Source organism: Felis catus, chromosome C2 (assembly GCF_018350175.1).
Source record: "Felis catus isolate Fca126 chromosome C2, F.catus_Fca126_mat1.0, whole genome shotgun sequence".
Classification (NCBI taxonomy): Eukaryota; Metazoa; Chordata; class Mammalia; order Carnivora; family Felidae; genus Felis; species Felis catus.
Genome location: NC_058376.1, coordinates 67,902,412 through 67,928,471, shown reverse-complemented (window position 1 = coordinate 67,928,471; position 26,060 = coordinate 67,902,412). Strand labels below are relative to the sequence as shown.

General features: G+C 36.9%; 1 protein-coding gene and 1 long non-coding RNA gene across 7 annotated transcripts in view; one reads left to right on the top strand and one right to left on the bottom strand.

Annotated features, from left to right (window-relative positions):
- KPNA1 (karyopherin subunit alpha 1) overlaps positions 1–22,745 on the top strand; it is a 70,531-nt gene extending 47,786 nt beyond the window's left edge. For all 6 annotated transcript variants that reach the window (XM_019839839.2, XM_003991694.6, XM_045037014.1 and 3 more), the window contains 9 exons: positions 3,476–3,607; positions 4,730–4,818; positions 5,158–5,257; positions 5,802–5,965; positions 7,316–7,394; positions 12,145–12,270; positions 13,904–14,031; positions 18,517–18,695; positions 20,202–22,745. In XM_019839839.2, coding sequence (XP_019695398.1) covers positions 3,476–3,607; positions 4,730–4,818; positions 5,158–5,257; positions 5,802–5,965; positions 7,316–7,394; positions 12,145–12,270; positions 13,904–14,031; positions 18,517–18,695; positions 20,202–20,389 — 1,185 coding nt within the window. In that variant the 3' untranslated portion in view covers positions 20,390–22,745. The remainder of the gene's footprint in view (positions 1–3,475; positions 3,608–4,729; positions 4,819–5,157; positions 5,258–5,801; positions 5,966–7,315; positions 7,395–12,144; positions 12,271–13,903; positions 14,032–18,516; positions 18,696–20,201) is intronic.
- On the bottom strand, positions 893–5,804 carry LOC109503470. Its single transcript, XR_006585094.1, has 2 exons — positions 5,136–5,804; positions 893–3,730 (listed from the first exon to the last, which is right to left on the bottom strand). It is a non-coding gene; the product is annotated as an uncharacterized LOC109503470 (long non-coding RNA).
- Positions 22,746–26,060: the final 3,315 nt, after the last annotated feature.

The window sequence follows — 26,060 nt, the reverse complement described above, 5'->3', positions numbered from 1 at the left end:
GAGCCTGGCATTTGCTAGGAACCAGAGTGGACCCGGCAAAGTGGCCAGCAACAGAGTCCTGATCCAAATGGAGAAAGGGAACCAGGCGTACCTCAACCTGGAGTGGGAAACTTGATAGGAGGTCAGAAGTACTTCAGCTTTGGATTCTCATTTTCCTTATTTAAGGAACTGAGCACCAGAAGGTAGAGACTGAGAAAGGGAAGAGAGAAAGTATCAAATCTTCAGTGTGTCCTTCAGATTTCAACTGTAGCCTTATTTAGCAAGTCTGGACAGTGAAAAGTAATAGTGGACTGATAATTTTTAAGCAATCACAGCATGACAGGTAGTTTTCCTTGCATGGTACCATTCTTGGAACACTAAGAATATAGTAGTTTAAAGCAAAAAGAGGAAGTAAGGGTTATAGGTACTTTGGCTACTGCTTATTACTTAAGTGATGCCATTTCTTAGATTGTATTCATCATGTTACTGATGTTTTGAGTTTCACGGTTACTTATATTACCTTTCCTGGCCATTTCTATCATAACTTTATGCAGTCATTTTTGCAACAGGACTTCCACATTTCACAGCTCTCTTTCACGTTAGATTCTAATATGGGACCCAAGGCCGAAACATTAACAACAACAAAATGATGGCAGTACTCAAAGAGATGTTACATAGTTTGAAGTACAACCAGTTTTTTACAAACATACATATTAAGCACATTTGAAAGTTGTTTCTTCCAGCACTTTAACAGGGCCTGTATGCTGGGGGGAATTTTCTCCCTCCCTCCTCTTTCTCATTCCTACATATGTACATAGCACACAAATACACAGATGGGCATAGAAAGGGGCATAAATATAGCTTGATGAGTTTTTACAGGGCAAACGTCAGAGTAATCACTGTGTGTGCGTGAGAGAGAGAGAGAATGCTTTATTCATGTACAAACACAATTTTCAGTCGCCCCTCTGGTTCTGTTGATCATCTTCATCTGTCTCTGTCCCTGGTATTTTCCGATTTCTCTTCTTACCAAGGGAGGCCTTGAATTTTGCTTTCAGAGGTTATCATTATTGTGTACTTCTTAGTAATAAAGGTAATTCTGGTACGTTCTTCTTTTGCTGAGATATCCTAATTGCCAATTTTCTCCCATCTGTGTTTAGCCTGTTATTCACTTATTCCCCATTTTTCTAATCATTTTCACTCTATTTTGTTTTGCTTCTCCATTTCATTCTCTTCAGTAGCATCTGAAATTCCCTCTCATTTCTTGTAAGACCTTTGATACTAAACATCAACAGGCAGATAGCAGTTTGAAGTTTTGCAGCAGTTAGTATTCTGATTTTTTTCTCATTGATAATTCTTTAATAATCCTTTACTTAGGTTGCTGTTATTTCATTTGCATCAAAATCTCACTGCAGTCTGTTTTCTCTTTAATATGGATCGGTATGTATGCTGATCTTACTCATTCTCTACACACTGCTTTTTCCTCACAGTTTTCATTACTTTGACTGGTCTCCGTGGTATCTGACAACTCTTTGTTAAACTTGGAGCTTGCTGCCTGGTAGGAAGGCTTGCTTTTGGCTTTTGTATTCACATCATCTGTCTCTCTTAATCAATTTTAACTCTGCTAGTTAGTTTTCCTAGAAAGCAGAAGAAACTAGGTGAACCGTTCTCTTTTTTAGCATCCCCTAAATAATCTGGCGTGTATCTCTGGCATACTGTTATTTGAAATTTCTTGCCCTAGATACCAAAACTCCAAGCAATTGAAAGATTATTGTCAGTGTTACAGTTATGTGTCAGAGAGAAGGGAGTGGCCGGGCTTCATAAGCATACTTGATCAGGAGACAGTAATCAAGTCCTCTTTGAATGGCTGTGTAACATTACGCAGATCATTAGATTGTTGGACCTTTTTCTGATAGTTTTCTCATTCATAAACCACAAAAGCCAGAATTCTCTGGGATGTTGTGAGGAACACAGGAGTATGTGAGTAATGCTTTCATAATACAAAGTACTGAACAAATGCAAAGTTTCAATTCAGCACTGGTTTCAAGAGTGATTTAATTATGGAGGTGATGATATATGATGGGATTTTTATTTTGTGATGTTCAAGTGTTTAGGAATCTGTTGAACTTCTCTTATAACAAAGTTACCAAAAAGAAAATATTGTCCCTTTAACTGTGGTGCTCCTAGTCTGGGCCTTCTGCTTACTGTAATATCATTGTCCCGTTAGGCTACTAGACTATACTGTGTCTCACTTGCGTATGTCACATTTATAGGTTTCTTGTAATGTCTCCTTTAAGTGTGTTCTGCTGTGAATTTGCTAGCATTCACATGGCTTTGGACTATGCCAATCAGATTGTCTTCCTTGTCTTCTGCCTCCTTCCCCAAACCCCAATGATGGATGATTTAGTTTTCCATATGACAACTGCCTTTCAGTTGACCCAAAAGCTTTAGAAGAGTCACAGCTCCACCTTTCAATGACTTTTTTGCTCTCCCTTTCAAGGGACATACCACTGATTTTTTTTTTTTGCATATGTGCTTCATTTAAGGATAAGTAGAAGACAGAACAGGAGAAGGAAAGAAAACTAAAGTTTAATAAGAACTCTTAAATAGAATTTCAGGAGTCATTCTTGGATTTCTCCATATTAGGCCAGAGAGTCAAATTACTACAGAGATGGGCAGATTAGTAAAATGCTGTACTTTTTGTTGGCTATAATTTCCTTCATATCTTCAGTTTACCTAACTTTAAGAATGCTCTCTAAAAAAAGTTTTAAACTCTGTGCCTTTGTTTGGAGGCTTCTCATTTGTCAGAAGCTCTTAACGCTCTGAAGTTGCCATTTCTATTAATTGTATACCAGTTAACTCCTTTTGGCCTACTTATTACTTAAAATATCTTTTGCCTTTTTTACTGTGCCTATATCTGGCACATTTTACATTAACATCCTCTCCCCTTTACACTTTGCTTATCCTATAGAAATTATTTACTTTTATTTTTTGTTAGATAATATACATGGTTTAATCCAAAAGGTACATAAGGTTTTATGAGATTTCCCTTTCACCCCTGCCTTTCCATGTAGGTAACAAGTACTTACTTCTTACAGTTTCTTATAGTATCCTTCCAGAGATATTCTGTGCAATAACTAAACTAATGCATATATTCCTTCTTAACCCTTTTAGAAAATATAGTATGATACTGTCTTAATATACACCGTTACACTTTTCTTCTCATTCGTATCTTGGGAGATCATTCATGTCAGCATATGAAGCAGTCCCTCATTCCATTCATGGTCTTATGTCAGTTCTACTTTGACCTCCTGAATATTCTTGTAGTCTGAAGTATTTCTACTGGAATTCTCCATTTAAAAGTAATACAGAATCCATCTGATTATGTGCAAATAATGATTTCAGATTCTTTTCTTCATGTACAGAAAACCTTATTGTTATAGCTAAAAACAAGCTATTAAATGCTAATAAGATAATAAAATTATTTTTATCTTTATAGTTTGAATCAGCTTGGGTACTGACAAATATTGCTTCAGGAAATTCTCTTCAGACCCGGATTGTGATTCAGGCAGGAGCTGTGCCCATCTTCATAGAGTTGCTCAGCTCAGAGTTTGAAGATGTCCAGGAGCAGGTAAAAAAATGAAGCAAAGAAAAGCAGGTCAAAGAATACCGTTTTTTCCTTTGGTCTTACATTCAGGGCCTCAGTTTTACCACCATGACAAGCCATGATTCATCACAGGAGTGTTCTAGAAATCTAAACCAAAATAGAAAATACCATAGTGAATGTAGGCAGAATTTCTTCTGGATTCATAAAACCATTTTCCTTCCCCTTCCAATGCTGAAATTTTTAAAGTCCTATATACTTTTTATATTATTATCATTTTTAAGATGTTATCTTTAAGTAATCTCTACACCCAGTGGGAGGCTTTAACTCACAACCCTGAGATCAAGACTTGCATGCTCCAGCAACTGAGCCAGCTAGGCGCCCTAAGCCCTGTATACTTTTTTAGAACATGTAAGCAGTTACTGGGCTTTTACTTGTAGGGATCTCTAGTAAGTAGCAGGTCTTTGCCACTTTTATGCAGAAAAAGACCTAGAAAACAGGTATTTTTTATTACCGCCAACTTTACCAAATTCATAAATATAAATCACTGCTAAATGAGTATGATTTTCTTCTGCAGCTTAATTGAGGTATGATTTACATACAAAAAACAGCATATATTTAAAATGTACAATTTGATAAGTTTTAAGATAGGTATATACCCGTGGAACCATTATCACAGTCAAAGACAATATATTCCTCCCAAAAGTTTAATAGCTTTCTGCATTTTGATGCTCTTACATTCTTTGATTCTTTGTTCATTGCTTTCTTTTGTAAATAAGCTTAAGATAACATTTTTAATCCACTGAATAAGCCATTTGAACCTCTGCTCTGTATTAAGGGCTATATGAAAGGTTACTTTGGTGGTGGGGAGTCCCCTGAGATAAAAAATATGTATAAGAACTGGTTGGTTCCTCCTTTTAATAAACTTATACCCTGAGTGCTCACATGTATACTTTATAGTATTACTGATCTTCTTCCCCCAGTCCCACAACTACTTCATTTGATTCCCTGATAATGAACTTAGAAATGTTCATAATGTCAGTGTGTACGTTGATTAGCTACCATATAATTTTGTAAAGAGTTATTGTGGTATTTTGGCATCTGAGAGAATTCTGTACAACCTGTCATTAATGAGTAATTTTTTCACAGGCAGTCTGGGCTCTTGGCAACATTGCTGGAGATAGTACCATGTGCAGGGACTATGTCTTAGACTGCAATATTCTTCCCCCTCTTTTGCAGTAAGTTTCTATTCTTACTATTTTTTTTGAGTAGTAAAAATATGGAAAGTTCCTCAGGAAGCAGTGCATTCTTAGAAATCATTTTGAATTTTCCATTGTTCTTTTTCATAACAGATACTTTCTTATTAACTTGTTCAGGTCATTTCTTCAGGCATTCTAGCTTACTCCAGTGCCAGTATTCTGAATTAGTGCTGTTAGAATTAATTCAACTTTATTTTCTGGAGAAAAGCTATTTAAAGACGTGTTTATGAGTAGCATTAAATGATTTAGTATTTATCTTATGCTATCAGATAATTAATGTCTATTATATAGTTTACCATTGTATCATCATGCTTATAGGTTATTTTCAAAGCAAAACCGCCTGACCATGACACGGAATGCAGTATGGGCTTTGTCTAATCTCTGTAGAGGGAAAAGTCCACCTCCAGAATTTGCAAAGGTAAGGATTAGGCTTATGGAAATGGGCAGAAAAAAGTACAATTAAAAGAGTGTAGCAACAAATATTAATGTGAACAGAAAGATTGGTAATTTTGCATAAAATTTAAAATGTTAGAATTTTATCTGTTTCTACAGAAATAGGGCTTTTTGTTTCTGTGTTAATTTGGGATAAATTTTCATTGTAAAAATTAGCTCTGAATTAATCTTAAAACCTGGCAATTTTTGTTTATAGCACAGTAAAATTCACAATTTATTAGCTTTAGCACTTGTGAAAATGTCTTTGCTTCTTTGGTCCACAAAGAGTGTTTTTCAACAAGGAATCTCATTCTGAGAACTGGTATATACTTCAGTCTCTGAAATTATTTTCCTTGGTCTCAGCATTCCCAAAGATGGAAATGCCGCTTGGCCACTTGTTACTCCATTTCTAGAAGTATTAATCACCCCAGAAATTACCAAGTGTGTGCTGCTTGCCTTTTGGAATTTCTCACCTCACTTCTGGCTTTTATTCCATTGAATTTCATTATCATGTCATCTTCCCTTTACAGGTTTCCCCCTGCCTGAATGTGCTTTCCTGGTTGCTATTTGTCAGTGACACTGATGTACTGGCTGATGCCTGCTGGGCCCTCTCATATCTATCCGATGGACCCAATGATAAAATTCAAGCTGTCATTGATGCAGGAGTCTGTAGGAGACTTGTGGAGTTGTTGATGTAAGATATCTTAAAGTGTGTCTGTTCTTTTGTCCCTATGTTAGTTTATTAGTTTCTAAATGCTGGTAAATACTAATTAATACACTGTACTAATTTATTGGGCTTTGGGCTGCTCTCTTTTGTAACTTATATTGATGTCAAATCTGTTTGTTTTGAGGCTTATATAAAGAACTGCTCACCCTTTTGTTATGAGCAGTCCTTCAGCGGGAACATTTGGAAAACTGTGTAATTCCAGTTAGTGATAAATAACCTGAGACCAACCCCTGGATAGATAGCGAAAGGCATATTGCCACTAAAAGTCATTCCTTATCTTTCTGTCTCATTTAGAGCTTAATCTAGACTTGTGTTAGACTCTTGAATTTTATTTTGCTGTATCTCCTTGTGATGCCTTTGTGTAAACAATTTACGGCTGTATTAATCCAATTTTTAGACAGTTCTTTAGAAGAAAAAATTAGACTGATAACATAATGGGGAAATGGTACGTTTACTAGCCACATGAAATTTAATTGAAGTAAGTACAAAGTAGATGAAAGGAGACATTACCCCAAATGTGATATGTGGAATGCATCAGATGAGTTTAATGTGCAGAATACAAAACTCTGAGAGTACAGCTGACCACAAACTGAGTACAGATGAACAGCATAACGCTGTTATGAATTAAAGGCAGATGAAGCTGCACGAGGCAGAAGTGCAGCATTCAAAACCTGGGAAGTAACCTTTTATGTTCTTTAGTCACTAGATTATGGTGTATTTTAACCATTTCTTTTTAGTCATCAGATCCTAAAATAAATGTGAGAGAAATGGCCAAGTTTTGAGAAGAGTGATCAGTCTCATTAAAGGGAAAAGAAAAGAGAATTTTTAAGGGAAGTTAAAGCATATTAACCTGAAGTTAAGATTTTCAATAAGCTTTTTTCACATATGTACAGGGTTTCATGGAGAGTATATTTTTGACTGGTAAGTTGGCTGAGGTTTAATAGAAAGAGTTCGCTCTTTGAAGTGTGGAGCCTGGCTCTCATTTTTAAGTTAGTTCACCTGTTGGCACATTTTCAACTCTGAGGCAATGAAAACTGTATTCAAGAATGAGAGGGAAATCTTGGTATCCAGGTGATGAAATACCTGGGAAAGATTATTAGGAAAGATTTGTAGTTTTTTTCCAAAAGTGCTAAATAAAGGGAAAGATAATTCCTCTAGGGGATATACGAAACCCATCCTCCTAGGGTTCTCTTAACAACTACCGTAGGTACCTTTCTGCTCTGACATCATGTTATATTATTTGGTTTGGATTTCAGCCCTAAGGAAAAGAGACTAAGGCCAGAACTCTTGCACTGATATTTCTTTTTATGGTTGCAGGCATAATGATTATAAAGTGGTTTCTCCTGCTTTGCGGGCTGTGGGAAACATTGTCACAGGCGATGATATTCAGACCCAGGTATGAATAAGTGGTGACTACTGTTTCCCTTCAGAAACAGTACATTGAACCCCGTGATTATGTTTCTATTACAGTATTTAACTCCATGTTTTGGGGGAGAGTTTCATTAATGTTTGTCAAAAATGTTGCCTTAGGGGCGCCTGGGTGGCTCAGTCGGTTAAGCGGCCGACTTCGGCTCACGATCTCGCGGTCGGTGAGTTCGAGCCCCGCGTCAGGCTCTGTGCTGACAGCCTGGAGCCTGGAGCCTGTTTCCGATTCTGTGTCTCCCTCTCTCTCTGACCCTCCCCCATTCATGCTCTGTCTCTCTCTGTCTCAAAAATAAGTAAATGTTAAAAAAATTAAAAAAAAAAATGTTGCCTTAGGCAGCTCCTTTAGTACCTTCACTGTCTCTATCTTGTCTGTTTCTTGGAGCAATTTTGGGTTCCCTTTAGTTAGGTTTATTTCCCACTACTACTTGAAGTGGTTCTTGTGAGCATCTGAAGCCTCCAGTAGCAGCCTTTCTCTGTCATCTTCATCTCCTCTCTGATAGCTTCCTTCTTTTTGTGCATGCTAAATCTCCTATGTGAGGAGGACTCTTCCTTGTTCTTTTTTTTTTTTTTTGAGAAAGAGAACAAGCAGGGGAGGGGCAGAGGGAAAGAGGGAGAATCTCACGCAGGCTCCATGCTCAGCAACAATGCAGGGCTCCATCTCATGACCCTGAGATCATGACCTGAGCCAAAACCAAGAGTTGGACGCTCAGCTGACTGTGCCATCCAGGTGCCCCTTCTTTCCTTGTTCTTAATGTCACTCCCATTCTATTCAACCTCTGTATCAAGATATATCATTCACAGTGGCTTGTTCTTGATCTCTCTGATGCAATGGCATTGTCTTTAAAATTCTTTTCCTAGGCTTCTGTGGTGTTCCAGTTATTTTGAGTCTCCTGTCTCACAAACCACTTCTTAGCACGCTCCTTTTCCTGTTCTTGTTTGTGGGATTATCCCCTGGAGGGGATAATTATTCATTGATTTTATTTATAACTTCAGCTATCACCCTGGTGCAGCTTGATTGAGAATTGAGAATAAGATTTTAGCCGTAACTCTTTCTTAACCAGCTCTGACTTAGGTGGAAGACATTTAATGTCTTCACTTTTCTAATCCCTAAAATTTGGATTTGTACTCAAAGGTGTCTTCCAAATCTAATATCTACTTCAAATTTATGCTTCAGAAAGGAACCCATTATTTTCCCTGGTATATCGGGGCCTCTGCTTATTTGTTATTTACCTCAGTGAATGGCACCAACACTTGACCAATCCAAAAACCTGGACATTAGCTGGATTATTTCCCTGTTTTCCACCTCTGTCATCAGTCACTAGCTGCCATCTCTACTCATCCCTTGCATTTCTTGCTATATTCCTGTATCACCAGAAGGATGCTTATAAAATGCAAATTTGATCATGTCATTCTCTGACCTAAAATCTTTTTATGGCCTTCTGTTGTCCTTTGAGGGTGTTTAAGATCCTTTAAAATCTGGCACCAGTTTTAATGGAATTCTGTGCAACAGAATGAGGAAGCCCTTAAGCACTGATAGAGAAATGCCTCCAGGTTGGGGCACCTGGGTGGCTCAGTCAGTTGAGCGTCTGACTTCGGCTCAGGTCAGTCATGATCTCATGGTTCATGGGTTCGCGCCCATGTCAGGCTCTGTGCTGACAGCTAGGAGCCTGGAGTCTTTCAGATTCTGTCTGTCTGTCTGTCTCTCTCTCTCTCTCTCTCTGCCTCTCTTTTGTTTGTGCTCTGTCTCTCTCAAAAATAAACATAAAAAAAAATACCTCCAGGTTATATCATTTAAAAAGAAAAACAAGGAGCAGAATAGTGTGTGGAATATATTAGTATTTATATAAAAGGAGGCAGAGAGGAGAGAAAAAAATAATATGTATGTTTGATTATATTTGCATAAAAATTCTCCAGAAGAATACATAGGAAACTAATAATCTTGGTTGTCTCTGGAGAACTGGGTTGCTGGCATACAGGAATGGAAAGGAGGCTTTTAACTATATAGTCCTTTATTATACTTTCTGAATTTTTAAACCATTTCACTGTATTTGCTATTCACAAAAAGGTTCTTTCCCTCCCCGTACCATGCTCTGTGCTTCTGCCATGTTTATTCCTTAAATTAGCTATGACCACATTCAGCACTAAGATTTAACACAAGCTTGCTTCTCTCTGCTCAAAACATAGGCTTGCATCCCCATCCCTGCTTTTAACCACTGGCTCACACTAATGCACACTCTACCACTAATGTCGTCTCATTCTTCAGGACTTCCTGTTACTGTTTTTTTCTCTGAGAAGCCATGTTCACTTAAGTTAAGTGTGCCTTCTTTTGTTTCATCCATCATACCACTTATCACACTGTATTGTAATTACCTAATCACTAGATTGTAAGCTTCGAGAGGGGGGAACGGTGTTGATCTTGTTCATTTTTGTATTTCTGTACAGTCTTAATAGTTCCTGGCACAGTGTTTAATACTGAATGAATGAAGTTCTGTATCTATACATCTACTTCTGATGTCCCTCAAGTTTTACTCCTGGGTCTCCAGTAGCCTGTTAAATATTTCTGCTGGCATGTTTCACATTTGTCTCTCTCAGTTTATCTTCTTCCCCCAGAAAGCCAGTTCCAGGTCTTGATTTTTTTTCCCCCCATTTCAGTTAATGAGGTAACTATTCACTCCCACTTGAAGCTTTGCAGTCATATTTGGTGTCTTCATCTCTCACACCTTGTATAGCAAGTCACCAGCTCTTGTTGATTCTTTGTGTTTCAGTATCCACGTCTAATTACCTTAGAACCTTGAAAGGATTTGTACTTCACAGTTTTAGTCTCATTCTTCCTTGTAGCCTGTTGTTAATTTTAGGGGTACAGAACTCTTGCTTAATAGCCTCACTGCTCTATTCTTTCCTTATTTTGGTACTTTGTTGTAGCTTGTCTCAGCATTTTTTTGTTTCCAGCCTTTCTTATCTGCTGTGTCCTTCCTCCCTCTTCTTTGCTTATGAAATCCTATCCATGTTTCAAGGCAATTTCCCCACACCCATGAAGTCTTTTTTCATGATTACTCTGCAAGTACTGTCTTTAACTTGTGACAGGTTTATTTATTTTTTTTTATTATTTGACTTTTTTTTTTTCCCAAAAAAATTTTTTTTAACTTTTATTTATTTTTGAGAGACAGGGCATGAGCAGGGGAGGGGGAGAGAGAAAGGGAGACACAGAATCTGAAGCAGGCTCCAGGCTCTGAGCTGTTAGCACAGAGCCCGATATGGGGCTTGAACTCACTCACTGTGAGATCATGACCTGAGCCGAAGGACTGAACCACCCAGGCGCCCAGTGTTTGGATGTGTTTAGTTTCTAGAGCACATCTTTGGCATTTAAAAAATGGCTTTGTAATATCTTTTACACTGTTAAGATTGTACCTCTTTAAACACAAGTTTTAATATTTTTTGAGCTGTATTAATAGGCAACAAATGGCTTTATTTTAATTTGCGTGTCTTTCATTACTTGTGAGGTAATCTATCAAAATTGTTTCTCTTAACAATTTACATGTTAAAGACAGCAACCATCTTATCTGTTGTAAATTTTTTTTTTGCATTACATAGTGTGCATTTTAAATTTTGTATTTTTTGACATGCAAATATGTCTATTTGATGAAATTTTAATTTTCCCCCTGTAATTTCTTCCATTGTTTTTATGCTTTGAAAGTCCTTCACTATCCCTAAACCAGCTATATACTGATAGTTCTGTTTTATGGTGTCTTTTTTATGTTTACTCTTTAAATTGGTTGTGGGTTTATTTGGTAATGGGTTAAGAATTTTTTAAAAATTCTTCTCAAAAATAAAAAAATGTTTTTCAACCAGTTGACCTCAGGAAGAACTTTATTATATATTTAATTCCTTATAAATACCCGCATTTGTTTCTGGACTAGATATCTGTTCTATTAGTTATTCAGTGATTGATTCTTGTGCCTACCACAGATTATTTCAATCATTTTAACTTCATAATTTAGTTTTGGTAGAGTAGAGCTCCTTCGTGTATGTTTGTCACTCTCTTTCACCTTTGTAAGCTGCATGATAGCTGGGGTCCTATCCTTTTTTATCTTTGTGTCCTCTGAAGCACCTGGTGTACTTCATGTAGTATGTATTTGTTCACTGATGGCCAGGTACAGTGTTATCAGAGGACTTAAAAATCTGAGGCTACTTCAGATATTTACACATCCAAAAAGCCTTTTAATTTTTTTTTTTTTTTTTTGGGGGGGGGGACAGAGAGAGACAGAGCATGAACGGGGGAGGGGCAGAGAGAGAGGGAGACACAGAATCAGAAACAGGCTCCAGGCTCCGAGCCATCAGCCCAGAGCCCGACGCGGGGCTCGAACTCCCGGACCGCGAGATCGTGACCTGGCTGAAGTCGGACGCTTAACCGACTGCGCCACCCAGGCGCCCCCCAAAAAGCCTTTTAATATGCTGTAGGGATAGGAAGGTGAAGGACTAATACATTGTAGTACCTTATGAAGTAGCAGTTGTACAGTTACAATGTGTCTAGCAGAACTGCTTTGGTAATGTTAGAAATGAATTCTTATTGTCAGTGAATATTCTTTTACATATATAAAGTTATTTCTAAAATTTCAAGGGGAGACATTATTTCTTTGCCTATATTGTTCCTAAAATAAATGAGTTAAAGATTTACTTCTCTTTGGATCAATACAGATTAAGTTTCAAACTTTTCCTTTTAGGTAATTTTGAATTGCTCAGCTCTGCAGAGTTTATTGCATTTGCTGAGTAGCCCAAAGGAATCTATCAAAAAGGAAGCATGTTGGACAATATCTAATATCACAGCTGGAAATAGAGCACAGATCCAGGTAATCCCATAGCATCTGTCTTTTTTCTTCTATTTTTATTGATAAGGTTTAGGTTTTTTTCTGTTGGGCTTACATTTTTTTTCCCATTATTGCCTTGCAGACCATTAACCTCCAACATTTTTATCTATTTTTTTTTTTATCCTACCTTACAGAAGTTTTATCCTACCTTACAGACTTTTGAAACTTATACTTTGGCCTTGGTTTTTCCCTGTGCCTTAAATATTTGATGATGTGCCAAGACCTGAGAGAGTATCTTGTATTTTTGAAATGTTATGATGGTCTTTATACTAAATAGATTGGCTTTACTCTTGCCAAGTAAAATATTTTTTCCTAGCAGACCTCATCTATTGGATAACGTCAGTTTTTCATAAAACCTTTGGGGACCCATTTTTCTCTAAAAGGTTATCTGCCCTTTAATTTTGTTCTTCTGTTAGGTGGGAGAGTAACCCATGTGGAAGATAAGCAGTGGGCCAAAGGGTTCAGCACAGGCCATGAGAAAGGCTGAACAACTGGTTGTAAAAGATAAAACACAGACCTCTGGGACTTTAATTGGAGGGGAATCATAGAGATAGTTATCTCATCCAATACTCTCATTTAAGGATGAAACTGAAAAATGATTTGTTCAAGGGAACCCCTAGTAAATGACAGATCAAGATGAAGTGTCTTTCCACTAAACTTTGCTGACTTTCTTCACTAGTGTAATAGAGTTCTTGATCAGGAAAGCATGGTTAGTCATCCCCAGAATGCTGCCAGGGACTGAGATTGATAGCTATAGAAGTTCATACCATAGCATGCATACAAGGGGATTTCAGTGATAGTTGATTACCTGCTGCTGTTCGTGTCTTATGTAGAGTTTCTCAGTTTCTTGATATAGGAAATTATACGAACCTATTTTAGGTTCTTGAGCTAAGGAGAAACATGAAAAAAGTAATTTGAAGCAGACTATTTTAGTGTTCATATATGAGAGGGGGTGAGTAAAAGTACTCTGCCTAACTATAGGCTCTGCTGGTAATCTGGGTGGGAGTTGGTAGGTTGGAATAGGATTGTGGCAGTGCTAAAAGGGAAGGAAAAGGGTGGCTCAGGAGGTTTTAAATTGAGATTGTAGAGACTTAGTGACTGGTGAAATTTAGAATAAATAAATACAAAAAAGAGCCTTTGTAAATACAAAAAGAAGTTTGAGAGGAGACCTGACCTGATATAGAGGGTAGATGATATGTTTGAAGTGATTAGCAGATCTAAAGCAGATTGTTGGCTATCATGGGCTGGGGCACCCAAAAGTGAGGACTGGAGGGTTACATCACAAGTGTCGGAGTTGGATGCTGTGAAAGAAATGAGACTAGCGGAGGAACAGAAAATTGAACTTCCATAATTTGTTACTGTGGGTGAAATGAGAGAGGACAGTCAAAGAGAAAAGAACTTGGGCAGAAAACTAGGAGATTATAAGAACATAGACTCCAGGGAGAGTTATCAGTGTACCAAGTACAGTTGAAAGGTCAGGGGTGAGAGGACTTCTAGTTAATTTTTAAAGGAGGGAGGCGTGTCATTAGTGAAGCTAGCTAAAAAGTTATAATTAGTATCATGAAATTTTTGCAAGTTTTGTAATTTCCCTTTTCATTTAATTTTTAAATTTCAGACTGTGATAGATGCCAACATTTTCCCAGCCCTCATTAGTATATTACAAACTGCTGAGTTTCGGACAAGGAAAGAAGCAGCTTGGGCCATCACAAATGCAACTTCTGGAGGATCAGCTGAACAGATCAAGTAAGTACTAGCCAGGTAGCATCTTGTAAATCAAAGGAAAAATTATTATGTCTACTAGTTATGAATGCTCTATGCTAATCTCTTGCAAGATTGTTCTAAGTTTCATACTAGACTCAAATTCTTCCATTGCCTCCTGCTGAAATAATTCCAGGATAAGAGAAGTAAGGCATAGTTGAGGTTTGAGACAATATTAGTATTTATAGGGTGGCTTTAGCCTACTCTGGAGCTTTTTTGTCAGAAACAGGTAGTCTAGAAGGTTACTTGTAGAAGCCTTAAGAATCTAACCTTGGTACCTAATTCTTGCCATTTTTAAAAAAACTATTATTATTATTATTATTTTGAGAGAGAGAGACACACACACAGAGTGTGAGCAGGGGAGGGGCAGAGAGAGAGGGGGGGAGACACAGAATCGGAAGCAGGCTCCAGGCTCTGAGCTGTCAGCACAGAGCCCGACACAGGGCTCGAACTCTTGAACTGCGACATCATGACCTGAGCTGAAGTCGGACACTTAACTGACTGAGCCACCCAGGTGCCCCTAATTCTTGCCATTTTTAGTTTAGAAGTCTTACTAGAAGTGGATCAGCCTTGAAACAGAAGTCTATCTTAGAATAAAGTGCCAAATTTAGTAGAGGCAAGTGTCTCCTGAGTTCCTGTAGTATTCAATAGAGAGAGATCTCTATTAGCTTGAGACTTAAATGACTCCTTGGGTGGCTTATAATCTTAATGGCTAGAGAAGGCATAAATATGGACAGGAATCAATTCCTCAGAGGAACATCATATAATTAAATGCTAAATTATGGGCATTCAGTATTTCAGATAAAAAAAGATTAATGATGAAGAGGAAAATGGAACCTAGACTCTTAGTCTGCCTTAACTTTCTTTATGGGGAATTCAAATGAGGGGAAGATGATTACAAATAAGTGTTGGGGGCACCTGGGTGGCTTAGTTGGTTGAGTGTCCGACTTCGGCTCAGGTCATGATCTCACAGTCTGTGAGTCCAAGCCCTGCTTCGGGTTCTGTGCTGACAGCCCAGAGTCTGGAGCCTGCTTCAGATTCTGTGTCTCCCTCTCTCTCTGACCCTCCCCCGTTCATGCTCTGTGTCTCAAAAATAAATAAACATTAAAAATAAAAAAATTAAATTAAAAAAACCAAGTAAGTGTTGAAGTACTAATCTCTTCCTCATATGTAATATCAGGAAAAATACAACAACTCATATTGTTGCTTTGTGGGTTAAATGTTCACACTTAACTATAATTTTTAGTGCTCTGTTAGGAATTTAAAAATGTAAAAGGTAAAGTAGTCCTAACATTTCAGGAATTGGTTAGATACAGAATATAGCTATACCTGAAATAATATTTAAATAGACTAACACATTGCAAGTAGCTATTTTAGTAAAGTTCATAATGGACGGGTTTTCGAGGAAGATTTCAAGTGGTCTTCAGAAGCATTTTGTATGAGATTAGGCTTTTTTCGACCTCCTGGAGATTCTATTTCTGGGGTACTATGATTATAAATATGCCGCTACCGGTAATGGCATTTATCCCAGTAATGGCAGTAATAAGTAAATGTAGAAGATACATGTTTTCTTAATTGAAATGGTTAAACTGTACACATATTTTTAAAACATTTCTAGGGGCACCTGGGTGGCTCAGTGGGTTAAGTATCTGACTTCAGCTCAGGTCATGATCTCACAGTTTGAGGGTTCAAGCCCCGTGTTGGGCTCTGTGCTGACAGCTCAGAACAAGCCTGCTTTGGATTTTGTGTCTTCCTCTCTTTCTGCACCTCCCCCCTGCTTTTGCTCTCTCTTTCTCTCAAAAATAAATATTAAAAAAATAAAACATTTCTAAAATACCGTGGTATATTTCATTAGAAACTATTCAGGGTTATTTTGCTCTGTTAGAGAAGAGTAAAAAAGGCTACTATTCCTTTTTAAAATTCAGCATAGTTATTTAATATTAATGGAGTTCATTATCAATCTCCTAGCAGTTTCTTCTTAAACAGATGAAGTTGAAAAATTTTTACAAAAATATTACAGTCCAAATTACAGAAAATAAACGAATAAAAGACATCTGGGTGGTTTTTGCTTATTCTTACTGAGTAGACAAGATTTAGATGCAAGAAACAATTAGAGTAACTTGGAAATAATCCGTAATTTTAGGTTAATATAATCAAATGCTAAATGTGCCTTGGTTCTTAAGGGATAAAGAATATCCCTTAAGAGGATATCCCTTTATGAGGGATAAAGAATATGGCCTTAGAGAACGTTTCATGAAAGAGAAGAAACTCGCCATTTGGGTAGAGATTTGGTTATTTTGGAGGGGAGAGAATAGCAGGGGAAGTGTGAGGGAATGTGCACAGATAATGTTATTGGAAGAGGCAAATCAGTATTGCTATAGTTTATTCTTCTGCAAGATGAGGAACTGATGGGCTTTGGAAACTGGGATGAAGGCCTTAGTATATTGGGAAGACTCTGAGTGTCTTTAGTGTTAAGAGTAATACAAAGAACATAGTATTTTGAGCAGAGGAAAGAGCAGTTGGATGTTCTTAACATCTTCATTAGTGTAGTTAGCGTATAGTGATGGCCAGGATTAAAATAATACTTATAGTAGGAGTTACAGATCTTGATACTGGAAAGAAGGATCTGTAGGACTTGTTGGCAGGCTATGAGCAAGGAAAGGGAAGAGTCAAAGATAAATGGGGAAAATGGTAGGTGGGTGCCCCTTTCATAAAAATTAGGACACAGAAGAAGCAACAGTGGTATATAATAGATTAATATAATAGTGATTAATCTCTGTGTACTTTTTCTGTATGTTTTTCTGTGTTTTCTAAATTTGTAACTAACATAATCACAAAAGAAGCTTGCTTTTTGTATTTTAAGAAAAACAATGAGAATGATACAGATACGTTAAAGGAATGGTTGACAGGTTTTGGTGACTCAAAACTATGGTGTAAAGGAAGGAGAAATGGTCAGAAATAGCTTTAAGCCTGATTTCTGTTAATAAGATATATAGCCTTTAATTGTCAGTAAGCATTTAAATAAAGTTAGACATACTATTATTAAATTCATTCCTGAGTAAATAATAAAGCTAAATATGGTATGAACTTACTTAAAAAAATTAAGACTTTTTAAAGGAACATTTTTAGTTTTACAGAATTGAGATGATAGTACAGAGTTCCTATATACTTCCCTCCCCTGCAGTGTCTTCTATTAACCTCTCACATTTAGTGGAGCTACATTTGTTAATGAACCAGTACGGATACATTTTTAACTAAAGTTCATAGTTTATATTAAGAATCACTTTTTGTGTTGTACAGTTCTATAGGTTTTAGTGAATACATGTCCTCATTCTGCCATTGTAGTGTCATACAGTGTCACACTGCCCTAAAAATCCCCTCTGCTTCACCTATCGTCACTACTCCTTTACCCCACCCCTCAAATCCCTGGCAACCACTGTACTTTTTTATTGTCTTTGTAAAAGTTTTGCCTTTTCCAGAATGTCATATATTCGTAATCATATAGTGTGGAATCTTTTCAGACTGGCTTCTTTCCCTTAGCATGTCTGTTTCCTTCATGTCTTTTCATGACTTGATATTTTTATGACTAATATTTCATGTCTGGATATACTACAGTTTATCCATTTGCCTATTGAAGTATATCTTGGTTGCTTCTAGGTTTTGGCAGTTGTGAATAAAACTGCTGTAAACATTTGTTTACAGGTTTTTGTGTGTGGACCTCAGTTTTCATCTCAATTGGGTGAATGTCCAGAGTACAATTGCTGGATTGTATGAAAAGCTTTATAAAAAACCACCAAGCTGTCTTCCAAAGTGATTATCCTATGTTGCATTCCCGCCAGCAAAAAAAAAAAAAAAAAAAAAAGAGTTCCTGTTGCCCCACATTGTTGTTAGCATTTGGTATTGTCAAGCATTTTGGATTTTAGCCATTTTAATAGGTGTGGCATCATTGTTTTAATTTGCAGTCCTCTAATGACATGATAATGATGTTGAACATCTTTTCATATCTTACTTGCCATCAGTATATTTTTGGTGAGATGTATGTTCAGGTCTTTTGCTGATTTTTAAATTCAGTTACTTGTTTTCTTCGAGTTTCAAGAGTTCTTTATACAAAACAGAACTGGCCTGTTGGGCCCATGGTGGCTTTAGCACCTGTTTCAGAGGTGTGATTATCTACAGGAACAAAAATGAAATCAGTCAAAAGTATACTATTTTGACAAGTTGCTCATATTCAAAGAAAGAGGGTGTTCTAGTTTCTTGGAGTCCAATAATTGTGGAGGGGAAAAAGTGGAGATGGTGCTTGAGAACTAGTTTTCATTTATTTGTAGCTTTATTTGTGATAAAGTGTAGCTTGGGTGGTTGAATGGGTGTGCCTGTTTTTATTTCTGCAGTTGAGAATGACCCACTTATTTCATGAAAGCTTTATGAAATTGAAAGCCTTGTTTGACTAAATTGTTCTTTGTATTAATTTAGGTACCTCGTAGAACTCGGTTGTATCAAACCACTTTGTGATCTCCTCACAGTCATGGACTCTAAGATTGTACAGGTTGCCCTAAATGGTTTGGAAAATATCCTGAGGCTTGGAGAACAAGAAGCCAAAAGGAATGGCACTGGCATTAACCCTTACTGTGCTTTGATTGAAGAAGCCTATGGTAAGATAGAGTGTTTTAAAATGTCCTGAAATTGTTTTTCTTCTTGCATTTCTGGCTTGTCCACATCTGTTCATGACAGCAGACTCCTTTGAAAGATTTGTTCTCTTATGAATAACGTTTAGTATGTAGAATTGGAAAAGAATATGCATTAAGTGCGAAGAGAAGTGAGTACCCTTCATAATTTAGCCATTTAACACTGGGCTCTAAGTATCTTCTCAGGTCCCGGGCTCTGCTTGCCCTTGGTACTCTTTTTTACTGAGAGAAAATAAGAAAATTTCTTACTCTTCCATCTGAACCTTTAAGAACATCCATATCTACTGTAGATGATGTACTGTAGATGATGCCTGACTCTATTCCAAGATTTACAGTTCTAATTTTGAATTGCATCTCTCAGTTCCTGTGTTTTAAAATTTTTTTTTTGATATGAAATTTGTCAAATTGGTTCCCATACAACACCCAGTGCTCATTGCAACAGGTTCCTGTGTTCTTAAAGTGTTCCTGACTCTAAAGGTTTCTGAGTTTGATCTTAAAGAGTCACTGCCTTTTGGCTTCTTCATTCTTCCAGTCTCTCAGTCTTAACTATTAATCATTGGTTTAGCAATGTACATTAACCTTTTAGTTCCCTAAGTGATTTTTAATGTATAGCTGGGATTGAAAACCACTACTCCAGGGTTTGCTTATTCTTACGATTGGAATTAGGGATCACAGGTTATGTTCATCTTCAAGTTTATCAAATAATGCAGAATTGTTTTCAAAATGATTTTTAACAATTTACCATAAAAAATACTGCTTATAAAAGCTATAGCCACTTAGTGTAAGACATTTTGAAATATATAAAAAAGAAAAATGTTCCTCTACCTGGAGATCTTTCTCCACGGAGATAACGATTAATATTTTGATGTATATATTTTTAACATGGATATGTATATGTTTTTTTTCCTTTGAGCAGTGTTACCTTTTATTTCCAGTATCGCTGTAGTGGTTAGGTTGCTTATTCCTGCAAGTAAAAGAAAGCTTAGGTCAGATGGGCTTGAACTTAGTAATGGGAATGTGTAGGGTAACTGTTCTAGTTGGACTTACTAGTTTAAACAGTAGGAATTGATTCTGGTTATTTTAAGGTATTATACATTTGTTGACATATTGGATAGCTCAGAACTTAGAGCCAAATAATTAGGCCATAGTTATAGTTCATTTGGAACACTTCTGCTACTGGCCTTAGACACTGGATGATATGGTGACTGTTAGGGAAATCACTGCTTCTGGGGACTGGTTGTTGCTTGCATGTGTGTTTAAGGTGTCAGTTTGTAATACTAGCATTCAGATGTTATCCCAGTGATACTTTATATGCTGTTACAAAATACTAAAGAGGTAGAAGTAGAGAAGAGAATCTTCCTTTAAAGAAAGGAGACACGGCAAAATATAGTGTCACTGGGGTTTCCAATACATTTATACAAAGAACGTATATGTATACATACACACAAAGAGATTTTTCTTTCTTCATTCTAGGTCTGGATAAAATTGAATTCTTACAGAGTCATGAAAACCAGGAGATCTACCAGAAGGCCTTTGATCTTATTGAGCATTACTTCGGGACCGAGGATGAGGACAGCAGCATTGCACCCCAGGTTGACCTTAGCCAGCAGCAGTACATCTTCCAGCAGTGTGAGGCTCCTATGGAAGGTTTCCAGCTTTGAAGCAATACTCTGCTTTCATGTTCCTGTGTCAGACCAGGCTACCCAGTCAAGTCCTCTTGTGGAGCCCACAGTCCTCATGGAGCTAACTTCTCAAATGTTTTCCATAATACTGTTTGCGCTCATTTGCTTGCCTTGCGCACCTGCTCTCTTACACACATCTGGAAAACCTCTGGCTCTCTGTGGTGGAATACCCTTCTAATAAAAAGGGTAACCAGAACGGCCCACTCTCTTATGGAAAATCCCTAGGCTTTGGAGATCTGCACTTAAATATTATAAGAGTCATGGGAATATACACATATTAATGTGGCTCCCTTTCTTTGTGGGGGAAAAAGAGGACTCCTCCTCATTCCCTTTAAAGTGGGGAAAAACACTGATATTAAAAGATGAGACTAAATCTTTATCTTGAATTTCACACAACTACTTGCAACAAGGGAGATGTTTAGACCTGTTGTGTACACTTCAGAGTACTTTTCATGAGTTCTTCCACAGTGAACCCTTGGATTACCTGGTGGCTTTTCTAGCCAAATTTGCATTAATCCTGAGACTGGATGGTTTTCTTTCCTCTATTGGCGCCATTCTTCACAGATATTAAACCATCCGCTCCCTCACCTTCAGCCTTCAGTGAATGTGCTTTCTAGTTGTCAGGAATGCTGAAGAATTTAACACTTTGACTCTTAAATGTGATACTGGTTTGAAGATTCCCTTAGAGCAGAAAGGAGAGGGCCACATATTAATTTGTATGGCTATCGCTTCTCTTTGGACTTAAGTGTCTTAGGATTTGGAAGTGGTTCAATTCTAATGCTGGTATGAAGATCTAGAATCCTTAGTAATCGAAACAATATCCTATCATTCAATAAAATAAAAAACAAAAAAAATCCCTCCAGTTTTCCCAAACTCAACCAGTGTGACTAGAGGCTGTGTTTCTGCATTAAAACAAATGTTTCAGGCTTTGTGGTCCTGATGAGGGTCCTCATTAAATTGGAAGTTCACCTTAGGTGCTTTTCCTCTCTGTGACTGGCAGATAACACATAATTTTTTTTAAAGGTAACCTAGGGAAATTTTTTTCTTAGGTGCAGCTTGATTCTAATGTATTCATGCTGCATTATATGATCCCTTTAATGTAGCATCCTTATCTTAAATAACCACCTTCTCAACATGACTTGTTCAACACAAATAAGGGCAGTGATCTTTTTTTTTTTTAATAACCTCATTGTTCCCTATTCATTTCATCTCTTACTAGTACTGCCCAGTCAAGTCCCCCCATAAAATAAAAAGTTTTTCTACCTTCTGGCTCATTTAATGATAACTGCAATGTACCTGCAACTGGCGCTTCCAGTACTGTCTTCAGTGATCCACATTTGTGCTTGGACTGGAATGAAAAAATAAGCTTAATTGCCAAGAGAACTGCAACTGAGTTCAATACGACTTCTTGGTGCTAGATGGCCATCTTGACTCAATGTTTGGACACACTATCAGGAGAAGATTTTTTTGTTACGCTGTTCAAAATGAATTCTGAAGGAAAAGTCTCTCACTTCCGTTTCAGAGACTACCCTTTTAAACCTCTTTAATCTTATTCTCTTCTAGAATTCATTATAACCCCAAAACGTAACTATTTGGAAGTTCCCCTGACAGGCTATTCTACATCTCTGGTAAATCCTGCTGAACATTAGGGATATTCAGAGCTTTCATACCTCATCATGTTGTTATTTAAGCAGCCAACTTATGTGACCTGATTTAAACTTTAAAAAATCCACTTCAAAGTAGAAAGAGACAAAAGGACATTTATCAGCCAAGCGTGTGACGCATTCTTCACATCTAGTCTGTAGTTGTGTCTGTGCTCTGGATGGATACCGTCTGATGTCTGTTACTGATGGAACAGCCACTGCAAAACTAGTCAATTCCCATCTATAACTTACATTTTCTAGTGCTGCTTTGTGCTGAAAGGACATTTTAGTTTACTGCACTTGACCTGTAAAAGACTTTGATTCTTTGTAATTTTAGGGACAAATTAGGTGGTTAATTTAAAGAAAAACTTTCAATTTTGCCTTTACATCACATTAAAACTTCTTTCAGAAGGGTAATAGAAGCACTGATTATAGTAAAAATCTTGTTTTTAGCTTTGACTTTTTTTGTGGCTGAGTTTTTTAAACTGTACATCACTGGTAACGTCATTTCTCTAGGATGTTTTAAATCATATACCTTCTGTTGGATAATTTAAAAATTCTCATTTTGATATTGGATGGAAAAAAGATAAAGCACACAAAATTGTTTCCCCAGATTAGTAAGAACAGCATCCATTGGGAGTTTTTGCCATTGCAGGTGTCTTCAGTGAATGAATTAAAGTCCATTTAACTACTGTGGTCTATTTTCTGTCTAAAATAGGAATTTATCTTGCTCCTGTCCTAGAAGTTCATGAGCCATGAGATACGAGCTAAATTTTTTTTTTTTGCAGTAAAATGGTTTTTTAATATAAAATTGGAATTAACTGAAAGGTAAATCCCAGCATAACTGTTGGAATTGGTAAAGTGGCAGCCTTTCTGGTTATAGAAATGAGACTTTAGGAGGTAACTAAGAACTAATTTTAGTTCTCTGCCTGGCAGATTCTATTACTTTGAATTTATTGAAATGTTACTATCATTAAGATGTTACTCATTATAAAAGCATGTTAATTTCAACATAGGAAAACTCTTCTGCAATATTATATACTGATCAGGGGAGAAGTGGCTTGGTTATTCTCCCCTTCCTTTTTTTTTTTTTCTTCCTCCAAACTTTCAAAGTATATTCTTTGAAATAAAAGGTGGGGGGGAAAAAGCGTTGAAAGCATTTGGAATATAAAGGTACCCTGTATTTGAAGGACCAGATTAGATTGAGAAAAACCAGGAAAGGTTTTAAGATGATAGGTATGAAAAATAGATGGAGAGAGTTTTCTATGGAATACTTTAATTCATGTTCTTGTCACTAAGTAGGACTCTTAACCTTTGTCAGTTGTGCTGTTTTGAAAACTATTGCCCTAGGATTCCATCTGCCAGATAAAGCTAAATGGGCTCTGGGTCGTTTTTCATATTGTCACAAATATAAACAATGACAATTACCCCATAATAAATCTTAATTATTATTCAAAATTGTTGCTGATTTGCCTGAGAAAAAAAATGTAGTATATTTTATACACCAGACTTTGTCAATTAAATCCTGTTGTACATGGCCGCTCACAGGCAACCTTGAATTTACTTCTCTAGTGCTAAACATTTCAGTTACTTAAAATCCCCTAGCTTGTGGTTGCATTATGAAAGGGTTTTCCTCAGGTTGAAAATTTTTTCTTTCTTGCTGATTAGTTTTGTGGACATTTCTGTATCAATAGGCAAGTCATGGCTTATTGATATTTTAGGGCTTTGGGCTTTTTATATATACTGGAAATGTTGATGTCTAAGGATGTTTTTCACTTAAGGAAAAGGATCCACTTTTAGAAAGGGGCATTGTTTGCTTTTCATATTTATATCCTATTTTCTACCTCCTACATTCCAAAATTTGCTCATTTGCAGAGATAGGCATACCTATATATGAAGTCTCAAATCTGAATTTTTTGCCATCTGAAGTTAACAGTCACTTTTCTTCTGTTGTTAGGTGAGCAGAGTAAATACATATCTGCCTAGTTGGGAAATATTTTGGCTACCTTTCTCTATCAACAAAAGTTAAAGTTATCAGGATACCTGGCTGGCTCATAGAGCATTTGACTCTTGATCTCAGGGTCATGAATTCAAGCCCCACACTGGGCAAGGAGCCTACTTGAAAAGAAAAGAAAAAAAGTTAAAGTTACCTTACTTAAAAATATTTTAAAAATTAAAAAGAATGAAATATTTGTTTCCTTATGGGGTGCTTGGCTGGCTCAGTTTGTCGAGCATGTGATTCTTGATCTCAGAGTCATGAGTTCAAGCCCCACACTGGGAGTAGAGATTACTTAAAAAAAAGTTCTGTATTTAAGTTAAAGTAATTGAAGGCCAGATGTGGCACCAGTGCAGTAAGTCTGCTCAAATATAGAGTATTCAAATAACATGGCTTTATTATCAGAAAAGGATAGGTAATAATAGTGGGTACCAGGACATCACAAGAATGTGTGATAAAGTAAAGCAAATATTGTATGCTAATTTAAAACTACCAAATTCCTACTAGGTATAAAATGCATTTGGAAGTTTGGGGCAAGAAGAAAAGATTAAGGGTAGAAAAAGAAGTCCCAGTCTGTTTTCCCGTAAGTCAAAAACGCAACTAGTCTTTGAGCCTCTGCTGTGTGCCAGGTGCCTGTGTAAGGGCTTCTGTTTTTTCTCTTTCATCCAACAATTGCTCTTTGAGGTGGATAACTGTCACTAGGACAGAGGTGAGAGAATCAAGACTTAGGAGAATTTACTTTGCCCCAAGGTCACAACTCATAGACACTGTCCAGTGGTGGGACAGAGCCCTGCAGGTTGTCTGGAAGAAAGTAGCAGGCATGGTAGAGGTGTTCTGTACCAGGAACTCTCAGAACTGGACTTAACAGCCACAGCTGGACCAGCTTTTTGTTGGACCATTCTTTCTGACTCTGTCATCAGCACCCTTAAAAGAACTAAATCAGGTATGAAGTTGCTTTTAGGTTGCGTATTTTGGTAATGTAGACCCTCTCAGCCCAAACTTCTTTCCCCTTCTGTGGTGCTAAAATTCTGTATATGACCTGACAAAACAACAGAAGTTAAAATATATATGCAAGTGATTGATTTTGAGTTTAATAGCATAATGGGTAAACTTAGAAACATGTTTCCATTGAACAAACTCAATTGTAGAAGGTATTGATTGACACAGAGAAGGAAAGGCTTTGGAATGAAGAAGTCTGCCTTAGAAAGCAGTGCCATCCATGGACATGAATTTAACACAGCTGACTTCCTAAAGGAGTATCATCCCAAGGAGTATCTAAAGTTAGATCACCTTTTAATGTATGTTGTTGAGTATGTTCTTACTTCATCATTATGACCACTCTATGTTGTTTTTCAAAGTGTTCTTACACTTTGATTTGGAATGGATCTGATGATTCTTTGTACTTGAATGTGGTCTGTCAGGCCATGGGTGAGTGCCTTGCACATAGTAGACTATTCAATAAATACTAAATGACTGAAGGAATATGGATCTATGTGATATTAGTAAAGAGTACGGTTACAAAAGAAAACTCAAAGGAATTTTATGCTGCTGTGTGAAACTAGGAATTAACTCTTAGACTTAGTGTCTCAACATGTGTTTTATATGTGGTTACCTTTCAGGAGGGCATAATTTGACATGAAGTTTACAAAAGTAGACATTGTCACAGCAGTTCATTATATAAAAACAGACCTATGCCTTCTGAGAAAAGTTATGGGTGTATTTTACAGGATAACTATATATATCAACCCTGTTTGTATATACCAAAAATAGCTTATCAGTCTCTTCTGATACAGTCTAAGAAAAAAAAAAAAAAAAACAACTTTTTTCCAGTTACATCCAACTTACGTGGAAGCTGATGGTCGAAATAGAGATTTTTTTTTTTCATTTTTACTATTGTATGTATTGCTCAGATTGTACTGGCCAGGTATTTTTTCTGAAAACAGAATCTTAAAATATAACTAGTTCCTGCAGACTACACTGTCATCTATAGTACAAAATGACTTAGTTTACA